The following is an 18,120-nucleotide window of genomic DNA, read 5'->3' on the forward strand; positions in this document are numbered from 1 at the left end:
GGGGGGGGGGAGGCGTTTCAATTTCTCTTTAATGAAACGCAACATTAAGCTTGCAATGCAATCTCCGAATGAGAATTGCAATAAGAATTATTAAAAAAAAAAAAAAGAACAAAAGAAAGCATCTCACAAAAAAAAAAAACAAAAAACAAGGACATGAAAATTGTTACTTTTATAAAACCTAACAGGTATCGAGCTGCAATTATTAACGTAAGACGGTAAGAGCCATCCGACATTAAAAGAGCATCACAGAAGCATCAAAGTTCGCATATTGTTAATGCTACAGCTACAAAGAAATCCAACAAAAATAAAGTCATAAATTGATATAATTTCATATGATACATTAAATTTACTTTCTAATAAAAGTAACTTTACAATCTATCGAACCACAACATTAAGTTTATTTTTTTGTAAGACTTCGCTAAAACATTTCTCATTGTTAAAGAGACTGTCTTTTTTTCCTATTTTCTTTAATTTTTCCCGGTTATTGGGGCTTCTAAATTTCTAATGCATTTTTTCACTCCGCAACTTTTATAGATCGCTTGCCTAGAAACAATTGAACGCCTGTTTCAAACTAAATACCTCGAGCCCCAAATCCGCAATTATGACCACAAAAAAGAGTAATAATATAAATACAACCATTTTGTACAATTCTGCTTTAGATAAGATGATATATTTTTTTGATAAGTGATGAGAGGATATTTTTAAGGGTGATAAAAGTATCATTATTACACAAAAATACCACTCACCTAAAAAGGTAGCTGTAAAAAAGTTTGTAAAAGAGTATCACATCTCCAAAAATATATATTGATGGACCCAAACACCCTGGAATGAGTTTCCTTCTGCTTAATCATGGAGGATTAAATCCAAAACAGTTTAATAAGATCCACTAGAGCAATGGAAATCCCAACTTGGCTGCTACAAGCATACTTGTTGCTCTTGATCATTTCTACCGGCAGCAGTTTCTCATTGTTCAAATTCTATACCAAACAAATCGTGCAATTATATCACATAACATTATCCTCTAACGTTGGGATTTTAACAACCCAGATAAGTAACATAAGTTGACACCAAATCTAGTAGCCGTGAAGGCATTGTCCACACACACACACACCAGATAGAGATATACAAGCACATAGAGCAGTCAATAAACATAATTAATTCCATGAAGAGATTACATCAAGGTCAAATTAATTACAACAAAAAAATGCAGTCTGGGAATATGGGTATTGCGTACTTCTTTTTCCAATTATCCCAACTTTTCCCACTAGCTTGTCCCAACATTAATGCCTGGGCCACCGTCTCATCTAGAGTCAGAAAGGATATTTCTTTTGCGCCGCGCATGCTCTCATCAGTGCAAGAACAGACAGCAGGGTGCCCCACATAGAGCACTAACCACTGATATCCCCTCACCTGTTTAATGGAAAAATTCCACGTAGATCAGAACAATGACCTAGAAATACAGATAAATTATGGGGAAGATATTTTCTGTTCACGAACCCAGTTGAGAAAAGAAACACCTTATTCTGAATCTAGTTCTGTTGTTGCTGTAATAAATATTATTTATTTATATATTTACTTATAATTACTATTATTATTATTTACATTTCTCCATTATTGGCCGAGTTTGTTTGGTAAACTTAATTCATGGCATGTTTCGCAAACATGAGAATTCTCAAAATTTCCAAAATTTCTCATAACTTCATTCTCAAACATCACTCAAACGCAAAATACTTTTTAATTTCAGATTTTCAATTTTTTCATCTAATCATAACATAATCATTACTTAAACACAAAAACCAATTCGAATTTTACATAAGTGAAAACAAAAATTATATTAAAAAATAATTTCAAACAATTTTTTAACTTTATCTATTCTCTTTCATAAACTCAAATACAATATTTATATTAAAAAATATTATTCAACTTTTTCTCTCACCTTTTCCACAACCCAATAAAACATCTTCATTCAAACCATTTAACTACTATTCACAAAATTTTGATATACTCTAGATATCCAAACATGCCCTAAATCTAAAACCTCAGAATATACCTAACATGTCAAGTGAACAACATTTTCAGCTGTCTGCCCATGCATGTTAAGCAGTCACATGAACATTAAGAAATAACCGTACATGCTAATGTGCTCCTCCTACATGTAGGGGTAATGATGAACCAAAAATCTAGAAAAGGAAACAAAAAAAATAATGATAGTAGTAATAATAATAATTATAATAATAATAATAACTAGATAGGTAGAATGAAAAAAGGCACCTTTAAGTTGATTTTTCCTCAAATGATCTTATTTCGAACTTCTTCAAGTTTCTTCAGTATCTCCCCAGGAGTTCTATCTAATTCATCAGCAATTTTCCTTTGCAAATCCAGAGGCAGAGTTGGGAACTGCTCACATAGATCCCCATCGATCACATCCTACAAAATAATAACTCAGCATTTCCAGAACTATTTCATAGTGAAAAAGTTAAGGCAGTAATTAATGGAACCAAAAGAATCATGGAAGGAAGCAAGCTAGAACAGTAAAAAAAATCTCCAATTCATCGCAGGAAGTTAGAACACGATCGCCACATTGACTCAAAATGCACAATAAACCTCTTAATTATTTATTATGAGATACCCTATTTACTTGGTAATAAAATTCTCTTATTAATTATCAAAAAAAATTATTTATTATGAGATACCAAAAAAAAATCACACTTCAAACTGCAGTAATAACAACAATGCTAACAACAATACATTGGAAGCAGAAAATAAATTTATTGTATGTAGGTATGCATGCATCTATGTTCAACACATACTTGTGAGAGGAACAAAGATGAGAAAGACATCACCACTTGACTCTATTCCAAAAAGGCACTCTATGGAGGAAATATGGCCATCATAATCATCAAAACGTGCAATCCATGTACACAAGATAATTTTCAACATTTCAGGACATAATAAATCAAACCTTTCATAATACCAACAACATTTGGTCTACACAAGAAACAGCAAACCGATGATCCAGACTACCACAAAGCATAAGACCAGCCAAAAGTTAAATTCCAGAAACTCTGATAAAAGAAGACAAGAAATAAGATAAAATCCACCAGTCTTAAGAAAATTGAAACCAGAGCATGGAGCCTTGAATCTCAAAAACCTAATCTAAAGAAAGATACATATCGATACCCTTACGAGGTACAAGGGTCATTGAAGAATGTAAAAACCATAAAATTCGATTATCCATTATGAATGAATAGATGGGCAACAAGTAACACAAAAGAAAGAATAATAACTGATTACCTTAACAGGAAAATAAGCAGATCTATAAGCCATGTGATCTCTTCCACACAAAGGCGGATGTTCCTGCCTCATATACATCTCCAAGTGAGAAAAGAAGTCAACATCATCGCGAGAGGTGAATGCTAGCAGTGCTCCCAAGCTCCCCATCACAGTGCCATATATGAGGCACTCTCCCCCACCTGGAATTAGAGATGCCTTCTGCAAGCAGGTGACCACATCACCAATGTGAAACTGCACTATCTCCTCTACCTTGTTGGGAGCTCCATTCAGCTTCCCCTGCTCCCATTTTATTTTCCCACCAGTTGGATCTTCTTCTATCTCATCCGACACATCCTGCGGTAACCGCACAAAATAAATGTTCCCAAACTTGTCTGCACCTGCCATGGTGTCAAAATCTATATGGTATGATGCAGTGAGCCATCTTGGAACACTATCATCAGCAAATACATACAGTTGATTCTCATCACGTCTGTACTTACAGTAATGGAATGACTGCAGAGAGCACACCAAGAAGATAGTTAGCTATGGAATAATGAAGAAAAAAAATGGTAAGTATGATGGGAAATATAAAATTCACTGTGCACAAGCCACTTTTGCACACCCAGTATACACCCAAGCAAATAAACCCATCACCTCTAACCCAAAACTAAATTTTGACAGCATATATGGATATCTGATCAAGCAAAAGCTAAAGAGTTCTTCTTGAATGTCTCCAACATATATCAAATCAAACTAGGAACAAAATAGGAAAAACAATCATACCTCTTGAATGTCACCAACATATATCCGATCACGATAAGTGTGAATGGAGACAATACTGTTGGGAACAGTTTGTTCTCACATTTTCTAAGCAATCTTCTTTTGCCCAAATCATATAATCTGAGAACATTTCCAATACCTGCAAGTAGTCGTCCTTGAAACTGGCACAAAGCAGTAGGAACACCTTCTACTTGTGTCTTGTGCAATAGTTCAAGTGACCTTCCATCCTCTAAAAACCTATAAATGTGAATAAAACCAGCAGCTAAACTTCTTTTGGGCCAAAACTGTAGTCCCTTTGCCGTGCCAACGGCTAAAAGAGTTCCATATTCTTTATCGTGGAAATTCACTGTGCATATGCTGAACGCAGCTTCATTGTCCTGAAGCTCCAGCAGACAAGTTGTAGTAGCTGTCTTTGGGTCAAGAACTCTAATGCTAGAAACCCACCTGTCTGATTCTGCCTTGGGATAGCCATAGTGTTCATCCGAGAGGGGATCATCTTTGTCCTCATCACCACCGTTCTCCATCTGCTCCATATTACCATTTTCATTTTCACCAGTTCCAACAGCCTCAAAGCACTCCTTTTTCGCAGCTTCTCGCTCTTCAGCTGTGAATGCTCCTTGATCACTCTCAATAATTACCAGCAATTTTCGCTTGGGGTGAAGTACAAACTTTCTTGGTGTGTACCTTAGGGGAATTACAGTTTCATTAAATGTTTCTCCCAGTCTCTCAATGGTAAAAACCCTCAAAGCTTCACCAGCAACAGCAACTACACCTTCTGCACATTGGTCAGAGGCAAATGATGCTGCATATTCAAGAGTCTCGTATGATAAAGGTGTTAAAAGAAAATGTCCTTGGTGAATATAACCAAGCCAAGGTCGACTTGACAAGCAAAGCATGGCACGCTTGCCCCGTACTATAATAGAAAAGAGCTTTGGGGCTCTCAGTCCCAAGAAACGAGACCGGGAATCAGAAAGCTGACCAGTCACCATATCTACAACTGTTCTGAACAGAACTCCATTCTGTAAACCAGAATTAAGAAAAAGGCTGGCGGGATGATCAGCACCATCCTCCCCACCTATTGATGCCTGGACTTCAAGAAAAAGGAGAGATTCTGGAGCCGAAGAAACACTTTGCACACTCAGAATCTGCATACCATCTTCAGGGTCCAATGATAAGATACGAATTGTGTTGTCATATGAACCAACCGCAAGGAAACGAGATCTTTGCCTTCCTTCAGGTACAGGGGCAATGTCCAAACAAGCCACATCACCTGACATTTCATGCTTATCCACTTCAATCAATTGGCCAGTAATATCCACCTCAAAATACACAATTTCACCACCACTAAGTGCAATGACCACTTGAAGTCTGTTAGAGCCAACCTTAGCAATTGTCCTCTTTCCTGGAGTCCTCCACTCATTGATACGCCCATCCTCCCTAATATGCCTAATGCCATTGGGATGAACTTGCATGAGAGAATCATCACCAATCAAAGAAACAGCAAGTGAGGGGGTGGTATCAAGAAACCCACTATCACTAACTTCTTCAACTGTCTCACCAATGGAAAGAACAAGAGTCGCATTTGAGAATGACACCACAATGTATGCATCAAACTCATCATTAACATTCTTTTTCACAGTCCAAACCGCACTTGGCACACCAGGAAGCTCTGACACAGCCATTTCACTAATAGCTAAACCGGGCCTTAACATTCTAAGAGACGAACGAGGGCCCCGCCCACAAAGGGTAAATATCTGGGGTGTTTCTTCTTCAAAGAGATTAACCACTTTCATGTCCATTATTGGCATTAGGCTCTCCACTTGGTCAATCCTGAGAAGGTTCTTAAGTTGTCTAGGCTGGAAAAACACTGGCTGGAAACCTTCTTCTGTTTCCATCAATGTAGCCGACGAAGACTCCACATCAGCATCATCACCTATCCCTTGGAACTGATAGAAAGCATGATTCCCAAATTCTGAAGCAGCGAACAAGTGCCCTGACTTCAGAACACACATGGAGGAAGTAACCGGAATTGTATCAAAATACTTAATCTTCAACTCTGTAACACGGTCATTGTCATGGTCCAAAGTAACCTTAAAAATATCCCCATACTCTGTTTGCAACAGAAAAAAGAACATCGCTTTCTGCTTATGCACTGCTGCTGAAACTATAAGAACCCCTCGCTCAGCAGGCAGATCTGCTCGTCTAGGAATCACAGCCCTAAGATCCTGGTGTCCCTGATTTTTATATATCACAAAATTTTCCGCACAAACCAACACACCACTCGGCCCATCCCCTCCTCCGGGAACAGTAACAAGTAAGTTTGCGCCATTATCAACTGGCTCCGACCACTTCCTAGATACGTGGTTAAGCCCTAAGTCAAGCTCATAAAAAGTCAAATTCTTCTGGGCCTCACTTGCTGCCTGCCCAGTTGAATCCTGGTCTGCCTCCGAGTAATCCAACTCTATGGCAGCAAATATTGGGTTATCGAACCCACAATCAACTCCACAGATTGAATACACTATCGTATGCGATTTATGCGCCTCCAATGGAGAGGAAATGGTCAGCCTCGCTGCCGTATCCCTATTCAACACATAAACAAGCTTCTGCTTCTCACAAGCCCCAATCATCACCGCCCTACCCTTCGGATCAGTGGCCAAGTACTGGCCTGGAACTATTCTACGACAGCCAGATTTCCCGAAAGTTTCTTGGTGAATTTTGTCGAAAACATTCTTCTCCTTGTTGTACTCGAGGATAACTATACGACCGGAATCGGACCCGACAACAATATAGTCTTTCTGAGACCCAGTAAGCCTAAACTGAGCTAAAGACCTAATGACGCCGAAAATTTCAACGGAGAGAAGGGTTTGGATCTTACCGCTGTCGTCGGGTCGAAGAAGCTCGAGGAGCTTGCCGCGGGCGACAACGATCTCTTGGGTCTTGCCGCCGGAGAAGCTTCCGTTGATGGCGCAGACTATGCCGGTGGCTCGCTGGAGAGTGAGGCTGTAGAGGTACATGGCTCAGGAATTAGAGTAGGGTTAGGTTTATGGAGGGTTAGGGTTTTAGAGGGTCATTAGGTGGAGGGGGGTAGTATTTGGGGGATCTGCGGAAGAGAAGACCAAAAGCGTGCGAGGGACTGAACTAGCGTGATGCGTTAAACCCAATTTGACCTAGCCGATCGGTTCCAGTACACGTGGTGCGCTAGCTTGTCCCTTGGTGATGCTTCAATGTGTTTGGTAATTTTGTCAATAAATTTAGACTACGTTTGGTTATAAAATTCAACTGAATTTCTAACATTTAAATACTTAATTATTAAATTATTAAATTCATCTCAATTCAAAATTTCTCTATATATAAGACGCATAACTTTTTTCAACTTAACACATCTTTATATGTAAGACTCACAATCTTTTTCAACTTCTTATAAAAAGTATTAAGCTCATTTTAATATCCAAACACACTTTAAACTCAGTTTAAATGGGTCCCGCATAACTCCTTCTGCTACTCAACTCGCTATTATTCATAAAAAACTGAGTTCGGTTGAGTTCAACTCAACATCCAAATACAATTTTAGTCCCAACTTCCAAGTCCAAGTCGCGCACACTAATGTTTCGTTTGTAACTTAGACTAAAGAGAATACCTGCAGACTAGTCCGACTGCTTCTCTTCAATAAACAGCCCTCCAATAGTCGGGCACCACGTAAGTCTTTTATTTTACTTAATCTGCATTTGCCTACAACTGATTAGAGACCCCATACCGTCCTCCAGTGCCTCCCTCACTTCTTCGTCTTCCACTCCATCCCATTCCCAAATGAAGATCTCGACCCCCACACTCATCCCGACGGCAACTCGACCCCCCGACAGAGCTCGGATTTTGACCCCACACTCATCCTGACGGCAACTTGACCCCCCGATGGAGCTCGACCCATACGGTGGCATGGTCGGAGCTCGATTTCTAGAGAAAATAGTGAGATCTCCACCCCTAAACCAAACTAATTTTCACTATTTTTCTACTTTACTAGTATTTTTTTGGCTTTTTGATTTTGTAATACAGTTTATTTGTTGTGAGATCTCGACCCCAAGCCATCATCTCCTTTTGTTTGTTGTGAGATCTCGACCCCTAAACCAAAGATTAGTTTGAGATACTAAGAATAATCTATTAAATTTGCGTCTGCAATTAGTTGTGGATCTTTCTCATCTCTCTCACCAGCCCCCTTTTCTCTAATCTTTCAAATTTATGCATACAAGCTATAATTTTTGGTTTAGGGATCTGCTTCAACAAGTTAGGCTCCTGTAATTTTGCAAGATATGAACACAAATTAAATGCATTTAAGAAAAAATGTGAAACATAATGAACTCTTACAACTGGTATAGGATTCTAATATAGCTTGGAGAAATATTGAATATCCATTAATCATGTATTATATTGTATCATAATTGTAAAGAAAAAAAATATTTACTGCAATATGAGGATCATGTGGATATGTTCTACAAAAAGTAGAAAACAACAAAAATTATGGAAGCACAAAGAAGATGCATGATCTTGAAGTTTGGTCTTGGGCGGCGGACTGACACGGTGGTGGGGGAAGAGAGGCGCAACAAGGAAGAGGAAGAGGAAGAGATGAAAACACAAAGTGCTCTTGGGCAAAATCAATGAGGGCTGCTTTTGCTTGGAAGTGTGTATGTCTGGGGGAGTCTATTTCTCTTGTGGTGTATTTCCTTACATGGCAAGTAGTGAATGAAGGGCCACTATTCTCCGTTTATTAGCCCGACCGTTGCAAAGCGGCTTTGCAGACTAAATTCTAATTTTAAACTGAATCTAATGTCTATACATTAAATTCTCAAATTACTAAATACATTTTAACTCAGAACCTCTTTCCACGCGAGACCCATAATATTTTTTAACTTTTCATAAATATATTTAAACTCACCTTAATATCTAAAAATATATAAACTCATCTTAGGTGGGTCCCACAGAACTCACTCCACCATCTCAACTAATTATTTTTCATAAAGAACTCAACTCAACATCTAAACGAAGTCTAAAAATGCGAATTTATTATTTAAAAAAATATTTTTTGTATGTAGACGTAAGATTTAATATTTTTTTTAAAAAGAAATATATAAGATTTATAAGACTGCAAATATCGTTTTTATTAAAGAACCACCTAAGTTCTGCAGCGTTGATATGAACACAATCCCTCTTTTCTTTTCTATTTTTTGGTGCCATGTTCCGCCGTTTCTCAGCCACTTTCCTTCACTCATAATCATAAATAAAATAAAATAGTCCACCATTATCATTAATTAGAAAGTTGTCCTGCTTTCCCAACACTGGTCTACTCCACTTGAATCCCAAAACGGTGCAACAACTCCACTGTATCAGCTCCACTTCTATATTCTCGCTCATAAAACTCCCTATTGACAATATATAAATACCCATAGATGAATACTTCCCCTCAGCAACTAAATTAAGTCCCAATTTACAGCCCAAGATGGCCAAGCTTTCCCTTCTCACACGCGTGACATTCAAAGCCATCTGCCTCTTGCTCCTAGCCATCACCTTTGAGTGCGCCAACTCTGTCAGGGTCCTCCTCGATGTAGACCCACAGCCCTCAGTCCTCCCCGATCCACCCCAGCCAACCAATCCTGTTGCAACAACTGTCCCAAATGTAACTCCACAGGTGGGTCTGACCACCACCACACTGCCAAGTGGCCAAATCCCCGCCACCCCCGCAGCAGATGACACTAACCCACCATTACCAGAATCTGAAATCCCCATTGTTGACATCCCACCAATAGCTAGCCCAGCAGCGGAATCAGATGCTGACTCACCACAACCCGAGCTCGAAGAACCCGACGCCGTAGCAGCACCTGTTGCTGGCGTGGCACCGGAAGTTGGTCCCACAAATAGCCCAACTGGCACAGCATCCCCCGTTACCACTACCACCAGTGCCACGGTGGCAAAACCTGTTGGTCCACAAACCCCTGCATTAACCTTCTTCATGCATGACATCCTAGGTGGTACACATCCCTCGGCCAGGGTTGTCACTGGGATCATAGCAAACACCCAATTCAACGGCCTTCCTTTCACACAGCCCAACGACAACATCTTCCCACTTACCGGCGGGGTCCCACTGAGCAACGTAGACCTTAGCGGTATCGTCAACAACAACAACCTCCCCATCATTGCAGGCCTCAACGGCGTTGACCCCCAAGCTTCCACTGTCATCCAAAACAGCGGCAACAACGACATCATTGACAGTAGTAATGGCAACCTGCCATTTGTCACTGCAGGGCAGCTGCCATCCGGGCTCACACTCCAAAAGCTCATGTTCGGATCGTTGACAGTGATTGACGACGAGTTGTCGGAAGGTCACGATCTGGGGTCTCCTGTAATTGGCAAAGCACAAGGGTTTTACTTGTCGAGCTCGTTGGACGGGACGAGCCAGACAATCGCCGTGACGGTGTTGCTACACGGTCTCAGTGGTGGAGATCACCTTCAGGTGGTGGAGGATACAATCAGTTTCTTTGGGGTGCATCGATCTGCAATGCATGAGTCTCAAATTGTAGTGATTGGTGGGACCGGGAAATATGAGAATGCAAAAGGGTATGCTACGGTTGAGACGCTTCATCAAGAGGATCAACACGCCACGGACGGTGTTGATACGATCTTGCAGTTCAGTGTTTTCCTTTGTGAGTAGTTTGTGTTTGTAAAATTTATAATTTACAGTCCTCTGTCTATTTCAATGTTCATTTCATGTATCTTTTCGTTAGACGTGTGAAGCTGAATGCGAATATTTTTCATTTTAATTAAAAGATCAACCACTAAATCTATAATTATATCTTATAAAAAGGAAATACAAATTAGTGTCTTAATGCAATACATCGGATTTAGTATACAACAACAAAAAGCTATATAATTTGATGCATCATAACATCAATTTATAAACTTTCTTTTGTAAGAAATTTTTTTTGTAAATCAAGTATTTTCCTTTAATTATCTCAACCATTTCGATTGATTAGGATATGAATGGAAAAGTAAATCATTTATATATACATATATATAGCTAACACAAACACTCGTGTGTGTGTCCAAGATCCTTTGGATCAATTGGCAACACCTTAGTTTCTCACTAAGAGAACCAATGATCGAATCCTCCCTCCTCATGTATAAAAAAAAACACACACACGTGTGTGTGATACACACATAATTAATGAGCACTGCTATCTAGATGTCTCTCGTTCTACCTTTATAAACTAAATTAGACTCACCAAAGCCATATAAACTAACAAAAATGTTTTATTCTGTTAATATTTGGTATTCTGGTAATGGATTATTGAGGGTAAATATACGTATATATAGCTCGAGCTTTGAAATAGGAGTTGGTAAGATGGAGTTGGTGCATGCTTTGGTTTGGATCCTAACTTCGTGTAAATTAGTTCAAGAGAGAAATAGTGTTGAAACTTAAAAGTAGATTAAAAGAATGACTCGGCTAAGGGCAAGGGTTTAGCTCACCAAAGGAAACACAAGACATTTATCTGGCTTGAACCCACAATGCTTACAACTGCAAAATAGGTTTCTAAAGCTGACATGAGCTCATTCTAAATAGCACAAGTTGATTGGCCTTATTAGGATTGCTTCTATCTAGCAACACCATTAATATTGCTGCGAACTTAACATCAAGCACTTAAATTAGAAAAACAGAAGTTTAAAATTTAGACATCCTAATGTAAAGAGTTCATGATCAATCAGGAAAATAGTTATCATAAATCCCTGTATCAACCAACGTTCTCAACACTTTCAACTCAAAAAGAGCAGGTTTCGCACTAACAAGACATTTAGAAACTTCAATACCTAAATGACTGAATGAATAAGAAAGAATTTGATGCAAAACTGAGAGTATGATACATAGATCCCTCAGAAAAATACATGGCCTCTTCATAATAGTAATACACTCTTGTCTGGACAAACTAATCTATATCTATATACTTTTCACACCCTTCCACTCACATCAAAACGATTGATATATACATAAACATATTTTTCTGAATGGCTCTCATAGGCTTGGGGGAAAAAAGGAACAAAAAAATGGTTTTCATTCAATATATATCCGCCCAAAACTTTAACATGCTGATGACGTCTAAAAAGTGCCCATGCTAACAAACTCTGAAACAAGCTCATCAATCAACAAGCTCTCTATTTCTCTACCTATAAGATCGATATCATCTCCTAAATCTACAAAACCCAGTTCCTTTTGCAGCGCTTTCACAGCCGAGTCCATGCTTGCTTCCTTTTCTTGGCTTACCAGCAACATCCATAACTCTTCCTCAATCATGTTCCGACTTGGCCTAGGGTATAATCTTTTGGATGCAGGCTTTGCCCATTTGGGCACACCTATGCATGGCTGTAGAATCTCCATTAGCCCCAAATTTATCTGGTCAAAGAGAAGTCTCCTATCCGACCTCTTCCAGGAAGCCAGCTCACCAAACTTTTTTTCAAGGGTCTCAAAAACTGAAAGGTTTATTGGGCATTCTAGCGTGTGCCAGGTACCAAAGTCCATATTTAGGATGCCACCATGAAAACCCGCCTCGGTTAAGACATCAATAAGGTACGAGTAACCCCTACTTTCTTCAACTCTAAACAAGCCCATTAACCCTATGTTTTCTTGAGGGTCACCTACAGAACCTTCTCTGGAATCTTCATCACTCGACACAATCATTCCAGGTCCTTCTGAGTGTGTTTCTGAGATATCTGATATCAAAAAGTTGCACTGATGAACCCAGCCAAAGAAGGGGAAAGAAGATATATAGAAAGAACTAGAATAAAGGTGGGTTAAAATTATGAAATGCAGTCCTAATGAGCGTACCACAGATGTCAGTGCTGTTACTGTCTAAGCATTCCAAATCATATGAAAGATCTTCTTCGAAAGGTAGTTCCAGAACTGAAACTGGACTAGGATGATAAGCCTCTTCCGAGCTCAATCTAGATTCTGGTTCTGTGTGAAAGCACCGTGAGTACACAGCACCTTCTTCATGGAACCCAACCAATGTTCTCTGCAATATATGACGGAACTCAGTAATGGTGAAGCAAAATATTGGTAAATAAATCTATAGACAAGAAAACCAAAAAACAAAAATTCAAGATAAAGATTATCATAATTGGCATGAGAATTCTACAGATAGAATTCTACAATTTATAGGAGAATCATTCATACAGAAGGCACACATGTGGTGGCTATGAACTGACCATTCAAACTTAAAAACAAGACCAAATTTTAAAGGAGACAAGGATAAGACACAGATTAATGGTGTTGAATTCAGACACTGCACACAAATTTTATTTTTATTTTGAATAGCTTCACTTTATTGGAAGCAAAGCGAGCACAGTTTAAAAATGAATTAATGATTTCGAACCACATTTGAAATCACGATTTCAAGAAGTATTACCTTTTGCAGGTATGATTGAAATTTAATGTTCAGCCTCAACCCTAAGGTATCATTTGATACTGTCAAGAAGCTATATATATATCGGTTTTAGAATATTGAGCTTAAACAAATATCAACAAAGCAGAGAGTTGTCACTGTTCCATGAAGCATTCAGAAGAAGCCTAACATCACAACCAAGCATGCAAAAAAAAACTCTTTTTTAGGAAATACCTAGTTATATATTTCTTAGAGCCTAGGAAAGATAAATAAACTAAACAATTAACCATCTTATTAGAGAAACATCAAACCTGTTGAATCAAGGTATCAGAGGCACGACTAGAAGAATCAGAATTTGTCTCTAAGATACAGATGATTGGTTCAAACTGCTCTTCCTTGGAATTTTCAGAAGCCCCACCCACAACCTTACACTCTGCATCAGCCACCACATTAGTTCCCACTGAGGCAACATTGGAAACTAAGGCCTGAGGAAGTGAAATGTTGCATTCATCTGTATTGCTGCTGTCATGCTTGTTCTTCATCTCACCTTCCATCAACCATGTGTCCCGCACAAAGCAACTATTTTCCAAAGCAGACTGAGAAACAGTGGAGCATGAAGACTGAGGACCCATACAATTCTGATTAGACAGATCCTTCTCAAGTTTGACCTTCACCTCATCCAGGACTACACACATCGCTGCTTCTACATTATCATCACTTTCCAAATCCAAGCATGAAAAGGAATGAGTTTTCTTATTGCTGATTAAGTTTGTATATTCTAAACCATCTTTATGATGCAAAGTTTGCCTTCTTGACTTGTGTTGCGCCCAATTAACAGACTTTTCCAGGCTTGAATACCAGTCACTTTGAAGGCCTTCATATCTGGTCCGGGGTCTGGGATTCCCAGTGGCAGAAGGTGCAGAAAGATACGTGGACCTTGAAAAGTTTATCATAGGCCCCTCCTTAGAAACATTCGTGCTGATGAAGCTTAAGTGATCACCATCTTGATCATTTGGACCAGTCTGATTGCTCAGGCCATGCTTACTAGGCTTGTAATAAACATTTCTTGTTCCAATTTCATCATCAGCCAAGGCAAACAATTCACCAAGAGTACTGACTCTACCAGCCAATCCATCTTTCTGGACCTTCTTATTTGTCTTCCATTGATCTGATATTTTCTTTTTTGCTTCCCTGGATACATATGCCCCATTTTCAGTACTACGAAACTCTTTAAGCCATCTATCACCCAAAAGTGAACCTTCACAAGAACAATATGAAGAGAAATGTCGTGCATCACTCTCTACCTTGCCATGGTTTGGTTTCAAAATAACAACTTTCAAGGGGGAATGGCATGCTTCACTGTTTGACTCCAATTGAGATCTTGAAAGCTTACAAATATCATCAATTTCAAGTCCATGGGGACTTCTATGAGTGCCATTCTCGGGTTTGAGCAGCAATTTAACATTTCCTTGCAAAGCCTTCCTCCCTAATTTTCTACATTTGTTAATATTGATACCGTAAGAAGTACATGATGACTTCAAGACTGGAGCATTGCCTGATCGTGAGTAAGAAGGTACACCTTGCTGATTATGAAAGTTATTGGCAAATGAAGAATCTGGCTCTTGGAGATATTTTGGAAGGGGATCCTTCTTAATATATGTAATATCCAGTGCATCTGGAAGTTCTGCCAGGTCTTGAAGCTTCTTATCCACTGAAATGTATTTTGCATCAGGAAAATTATGCCTTACGAATCCCAATTTTTCTTCTGATGAATTGGAGCTAGCTTTCCCCTCTTCAACAGACAGATTATGTTGCTTATGTCTATCTAGTGTGTCCAGTACTCTAAAGATATAATTTAATTCCTCACGCTCTCCATTGCTCATCCTAAATGAAGGATGCTCATGAGATGAACGCTTCCCCCTGACACCTATAGAAGCAACTCTCTGAAAGTAATACTCAGAAAGAACCCTTTGTTGTTTCTGAACAGGTTGCTGAAGCGGCAGTTCATCGAGACCCATCAATCTTGCAATAACGCTGGATGTTCTTTTACTGGATTCCATTTCCCTTGACAAAACTTCCACTAGTTTGAATAAACACTCACTAAAACTCAAGCGCCTTTTAGAAAGTGCAAGTATATATCTACACCAAACAGAGAGAACGCCATATGAGGAAGGGAACAACTACCGGCCTCCAATCATTAAAAAGTGCAGCAAACCACTTCTCAATATTGAAAATCTCCATACGAAAGAAAACATCAAGAGCAACATACCATTTTCTTCCTTTGCCGCAGTGCCCTAGCAACAACAGTGTCAGATGCAAAAACTCCAGCAACATTTGTGAGTCTTAAAACCTCCATGGTTCCTGAAATTTTGGAAGATTTAAATGAAGGCACATATAGACCTTAGGCAAGAATAATAAAACTACAAGGCTTACAAAAGAACAGGCAAAGCCCGTGGCCTCCACATACTACATCTAAAACAAACAAATTTAAGTCTAAACAAAAAGAGCAAGCGCAAAGGAGAACTTCCTAGAATCGGGAACATCATGTCCTAGACGATGCCCATAAGCTCTGAAATCAATCTAATATGAAGGAAAAATATATATAATAAATAAATTGAACATATGAAAACAAGTAGTGAATCCGTTCTGAAATCTTTAAGCGGGCGTCCTGTGAGATAAAGAAAAAGTTTCCAGCCACTCTATGTTTCCAAAATAGTAAAAGTTTCATGCGATCAACATTCAGAGACGAAATGATTTAGACAACTTTTTTGGTATGTGTTTATTAGAACAAAGAAGTGTAAAGAGTCAGTAAAGTGCATGAGTAATTGGAACCTAACATAGATTATTAAAAAGGGACAATCCGACATAATAAGCCTTCAAAACACTTTCACAATAATTTACAACCACCCTACAGTTCATCGAAACAAAACCTCTACAAAATCATATTGATCCCACTAAAACAGAATATCCTTATTAAATTTCCACGAGAAACAAGACCTGCGATGATAGAAGCACAAGCAAAATCAAACCCCTTCCCCCCGCCCCCCCCCCCCCCCCCCCCCCCCCCCCCCCCCCCCCCGGTGAAAAAACAAAAAAAAAACCATGAATCTCAATCTCCCACACAGTAAATAATAAATATATGACCTGCGTATTGATTACCAAAACAGAGAAAAGCTAACCTTTTTTCTGGCAGTTCTCTGCACCATGACAATGATTCTGGCTTGTAATGCGCACCCATAATTCAAATCCTACGCCAGGCAAGAATTCTCGACGAATCCACTTCATTCCCCGCAATCATAAATTTATCAAAGGAAGTTCCGAATCACTACGCTTTTGTTATAAACGAACCATTAAAAGGACGCGCCGACATTTAGGCAAGTTGGGTCAACCAAAAATGTTATCCAATGAAAGGTCAAAATCGCAACAGCTTTGGACACGCAAATTGGTCGGGAAAGCAAAAATCTGGGAAATGGGATTTGGATATGTAGTTGGATCCAAAACGGATTTTAAAGAAATAGAGACGCGTTTGAGGAAGTCTAGGCCGAGAAAAATGATGGGAACGATGCGAAACGGAGTGAAAAACTGAACTGGGTGGGGTTCTTCCTTCTTTTTTCTTTTTGTTATACTGTCGTTTCTGGTACTACGCGCGAATAGTTTACTTGTCTTGTCTTTGTTAGCGTATTTCGCGCCACAAAGATATGCTTTTTTTTCTTTTTTTCTTAAGTGTTTAAAAGAGCCAAAATTATTTATATTTATAACGTTTGTGTTCATTTTCAAACTTGAAATATTTTTTAAAATTAAACCCCCTCACATCATTTACGTATAAATAATTTTAAAACACAACTAGGTTGCTTTTATTAAGAAGTTTTGGGTCGTGTACGGTAGCTTGATAAATGCTCGGTCCATAAAAAAAATTATAATTTAATAATAATTGAAGTGTTATATTAAATTGTAAAATTTTTTTTATTATAAAATTAATTTGACGGTTTAAATTGAACTATATTAAATTATAAATTTATTTTTATAAAATTTCTTTACAGATTTATTAATTATTTTAAATAATAATAATAATAATTTACACAAAATTTATGACCACCAATCAACGTGACCGAATCCAGCACAAACTTACGTCTCTCCTGATTTGTGGCCTTGTGGGTTTTGCCTTTGTGTGTGGGCATATCTCGCCTTTCATTTCCAACAACTAGATGAAGATTTCACGGTTAATATAAAATGAGATGAGATAAAAATTAAAAATTAAAAATTAAATAGAATATTAATTTTTTTATATTATTATTGTTTTGAAATTTAAAGAAATCTAAATGTTTATCATATTTTATGTAGAAATTTAAAAAAATTATAATGATTAAAATCTAACACTCAACTCTCAAACACTAAACTCATCTCAATACAAAACTTCTTTATCTGTGATATCCATAATATTTTTCAACTCAATACCATTTTACATGTATGACTCACAATATTTTTTAATTTTTCATAAATACATTTTAATTTATTTTAATATTTAAATACATCTAAATGCAACTTAAGTGGATCATACAAAACTCACTCTATCATTTTAACTCATTACTATTCATAAAAAAAATTAATTCAATTCAATATCTAAGTAAAATAAGATAAGTTGAGATTA

At 38.2% G+C, this 18,120-nt stretch overlaps 3 protein-coding genes across 3 annotated transcripts; 1 reads left to right on the forward strand and 2 right to left on the reverse strand.

Annotated features, from left to right (window-relative positions):
* Positions 1-1,135: 1,135 nt before the first annotated feature.
* Positions 1,136-7,216, reverse strand: LOC121246344 (spliceosome-associated protein 130 A-like). The gene is given in 5 exon segments (XM_041144464.1): positions 1,136-1,410; positions 2,272-2,427; positions 3,295-3,786; positions 4,057-4,121; positions 4,124-7,216. Coding segments are annotated over 4 exon segments (3,639 nt in total). The 5' UTR covers positions 7,068-7,216; the 3' UTR covers positions 1,136-1,410; positions 2,272-2,289.
* A 2,193-nt stretch (positions 7,217-9,409) lies between these two features.
* On the forward strand, positions 9,410-11,373 carry LOC121246346 (dirigent protein 24-like). The gene has a single exon (XM_041144466.1). It carries the CDS (start codon positions 9,542-9,544, stop codon positions 10,748-10,750), a length of 1,209 nt encoding a protein of 402 aa, XP_041000400.1. The 5' UTR covers positions 9,410-9,541; the 3' UTR covers positions 10,751-11,373.
* A 350-nt stretch (positions 11,374-11,723) lies between these two features.
* Positions 11,724-17,102, reverse strand: LOC121246345. Its single transcript, XM_041144465.1, has 5 exons — positions 16,652-17,102; positions 15,742-15,833; positions 13,784-15,611; positions 12,917-13,103; positions 11,724-12,801 (listed from the first exon to the last, which is right to left on the reverse strand). The coding sequence occupies exons 3-5, from the start codon at positions 15,530-15,532 to the stop codon at positions 12,191-12,193; spliced, it is 2,547 nt and encodes an 848-aa protein (XP_041000399.1). The 5' UTR covers positions 15,533-15,611; positions 15,742-15,833; positions 16,652-17,102; the 3' UTR covers positions 11,724-12,190.
* Positions 17,103-18,120: the final 1,018 nt, after the last annotated feature.

Source organism: Juglans microcarpa x Juglans regia, chromosome 1S (genome assembly GCF_004785595.1).
Source record: "Juglans microcarpa x Juglans regia isolate MS1-56 chromosome 1S, Jm3101_v1.0, whole genome shotgun sequence".
Taxonomy (NCBI): domain Eukaryota; kingdom Viridiplantae; phylum Streptophyta; class Magnoliopsida; order Fagales; family Juglandaceae; genus Juglans; species Juglans microcarpa x Juglans regia.

Excerpts from the sequence above, each read along its gene's own strand:
- LOC121246346 (XM_041144466.1), top strand. The coding sequence starts at position 9,542 with ATGGCCAAGCTTTCCCTTCTCACACGCGTGACATTCAAAGCCATCTGC.
- LOC121246345 (XM_041144465.1), bottom strand. The coding sequence starts at position 15,532 with ATGGAATCCAGTAAAAGAACATCCAGCGTTATTGCAAGATTGATGGGT. Across the intron at positions 13,104-13,783 it reads CTGATACCTTGATTCAACAG|AGAACATTGGTTGGGTTCCA; the intron begins GTTTGATGTTTC and ends CATATATTGCAG. Across the intron at positions 12,802-12,916 it reads TAACAGCACTGACATCTGTG|ATATCTCAGAAACACACTCA; the intron begins GTACGCTCATTA and ends TTTTGATATCAG.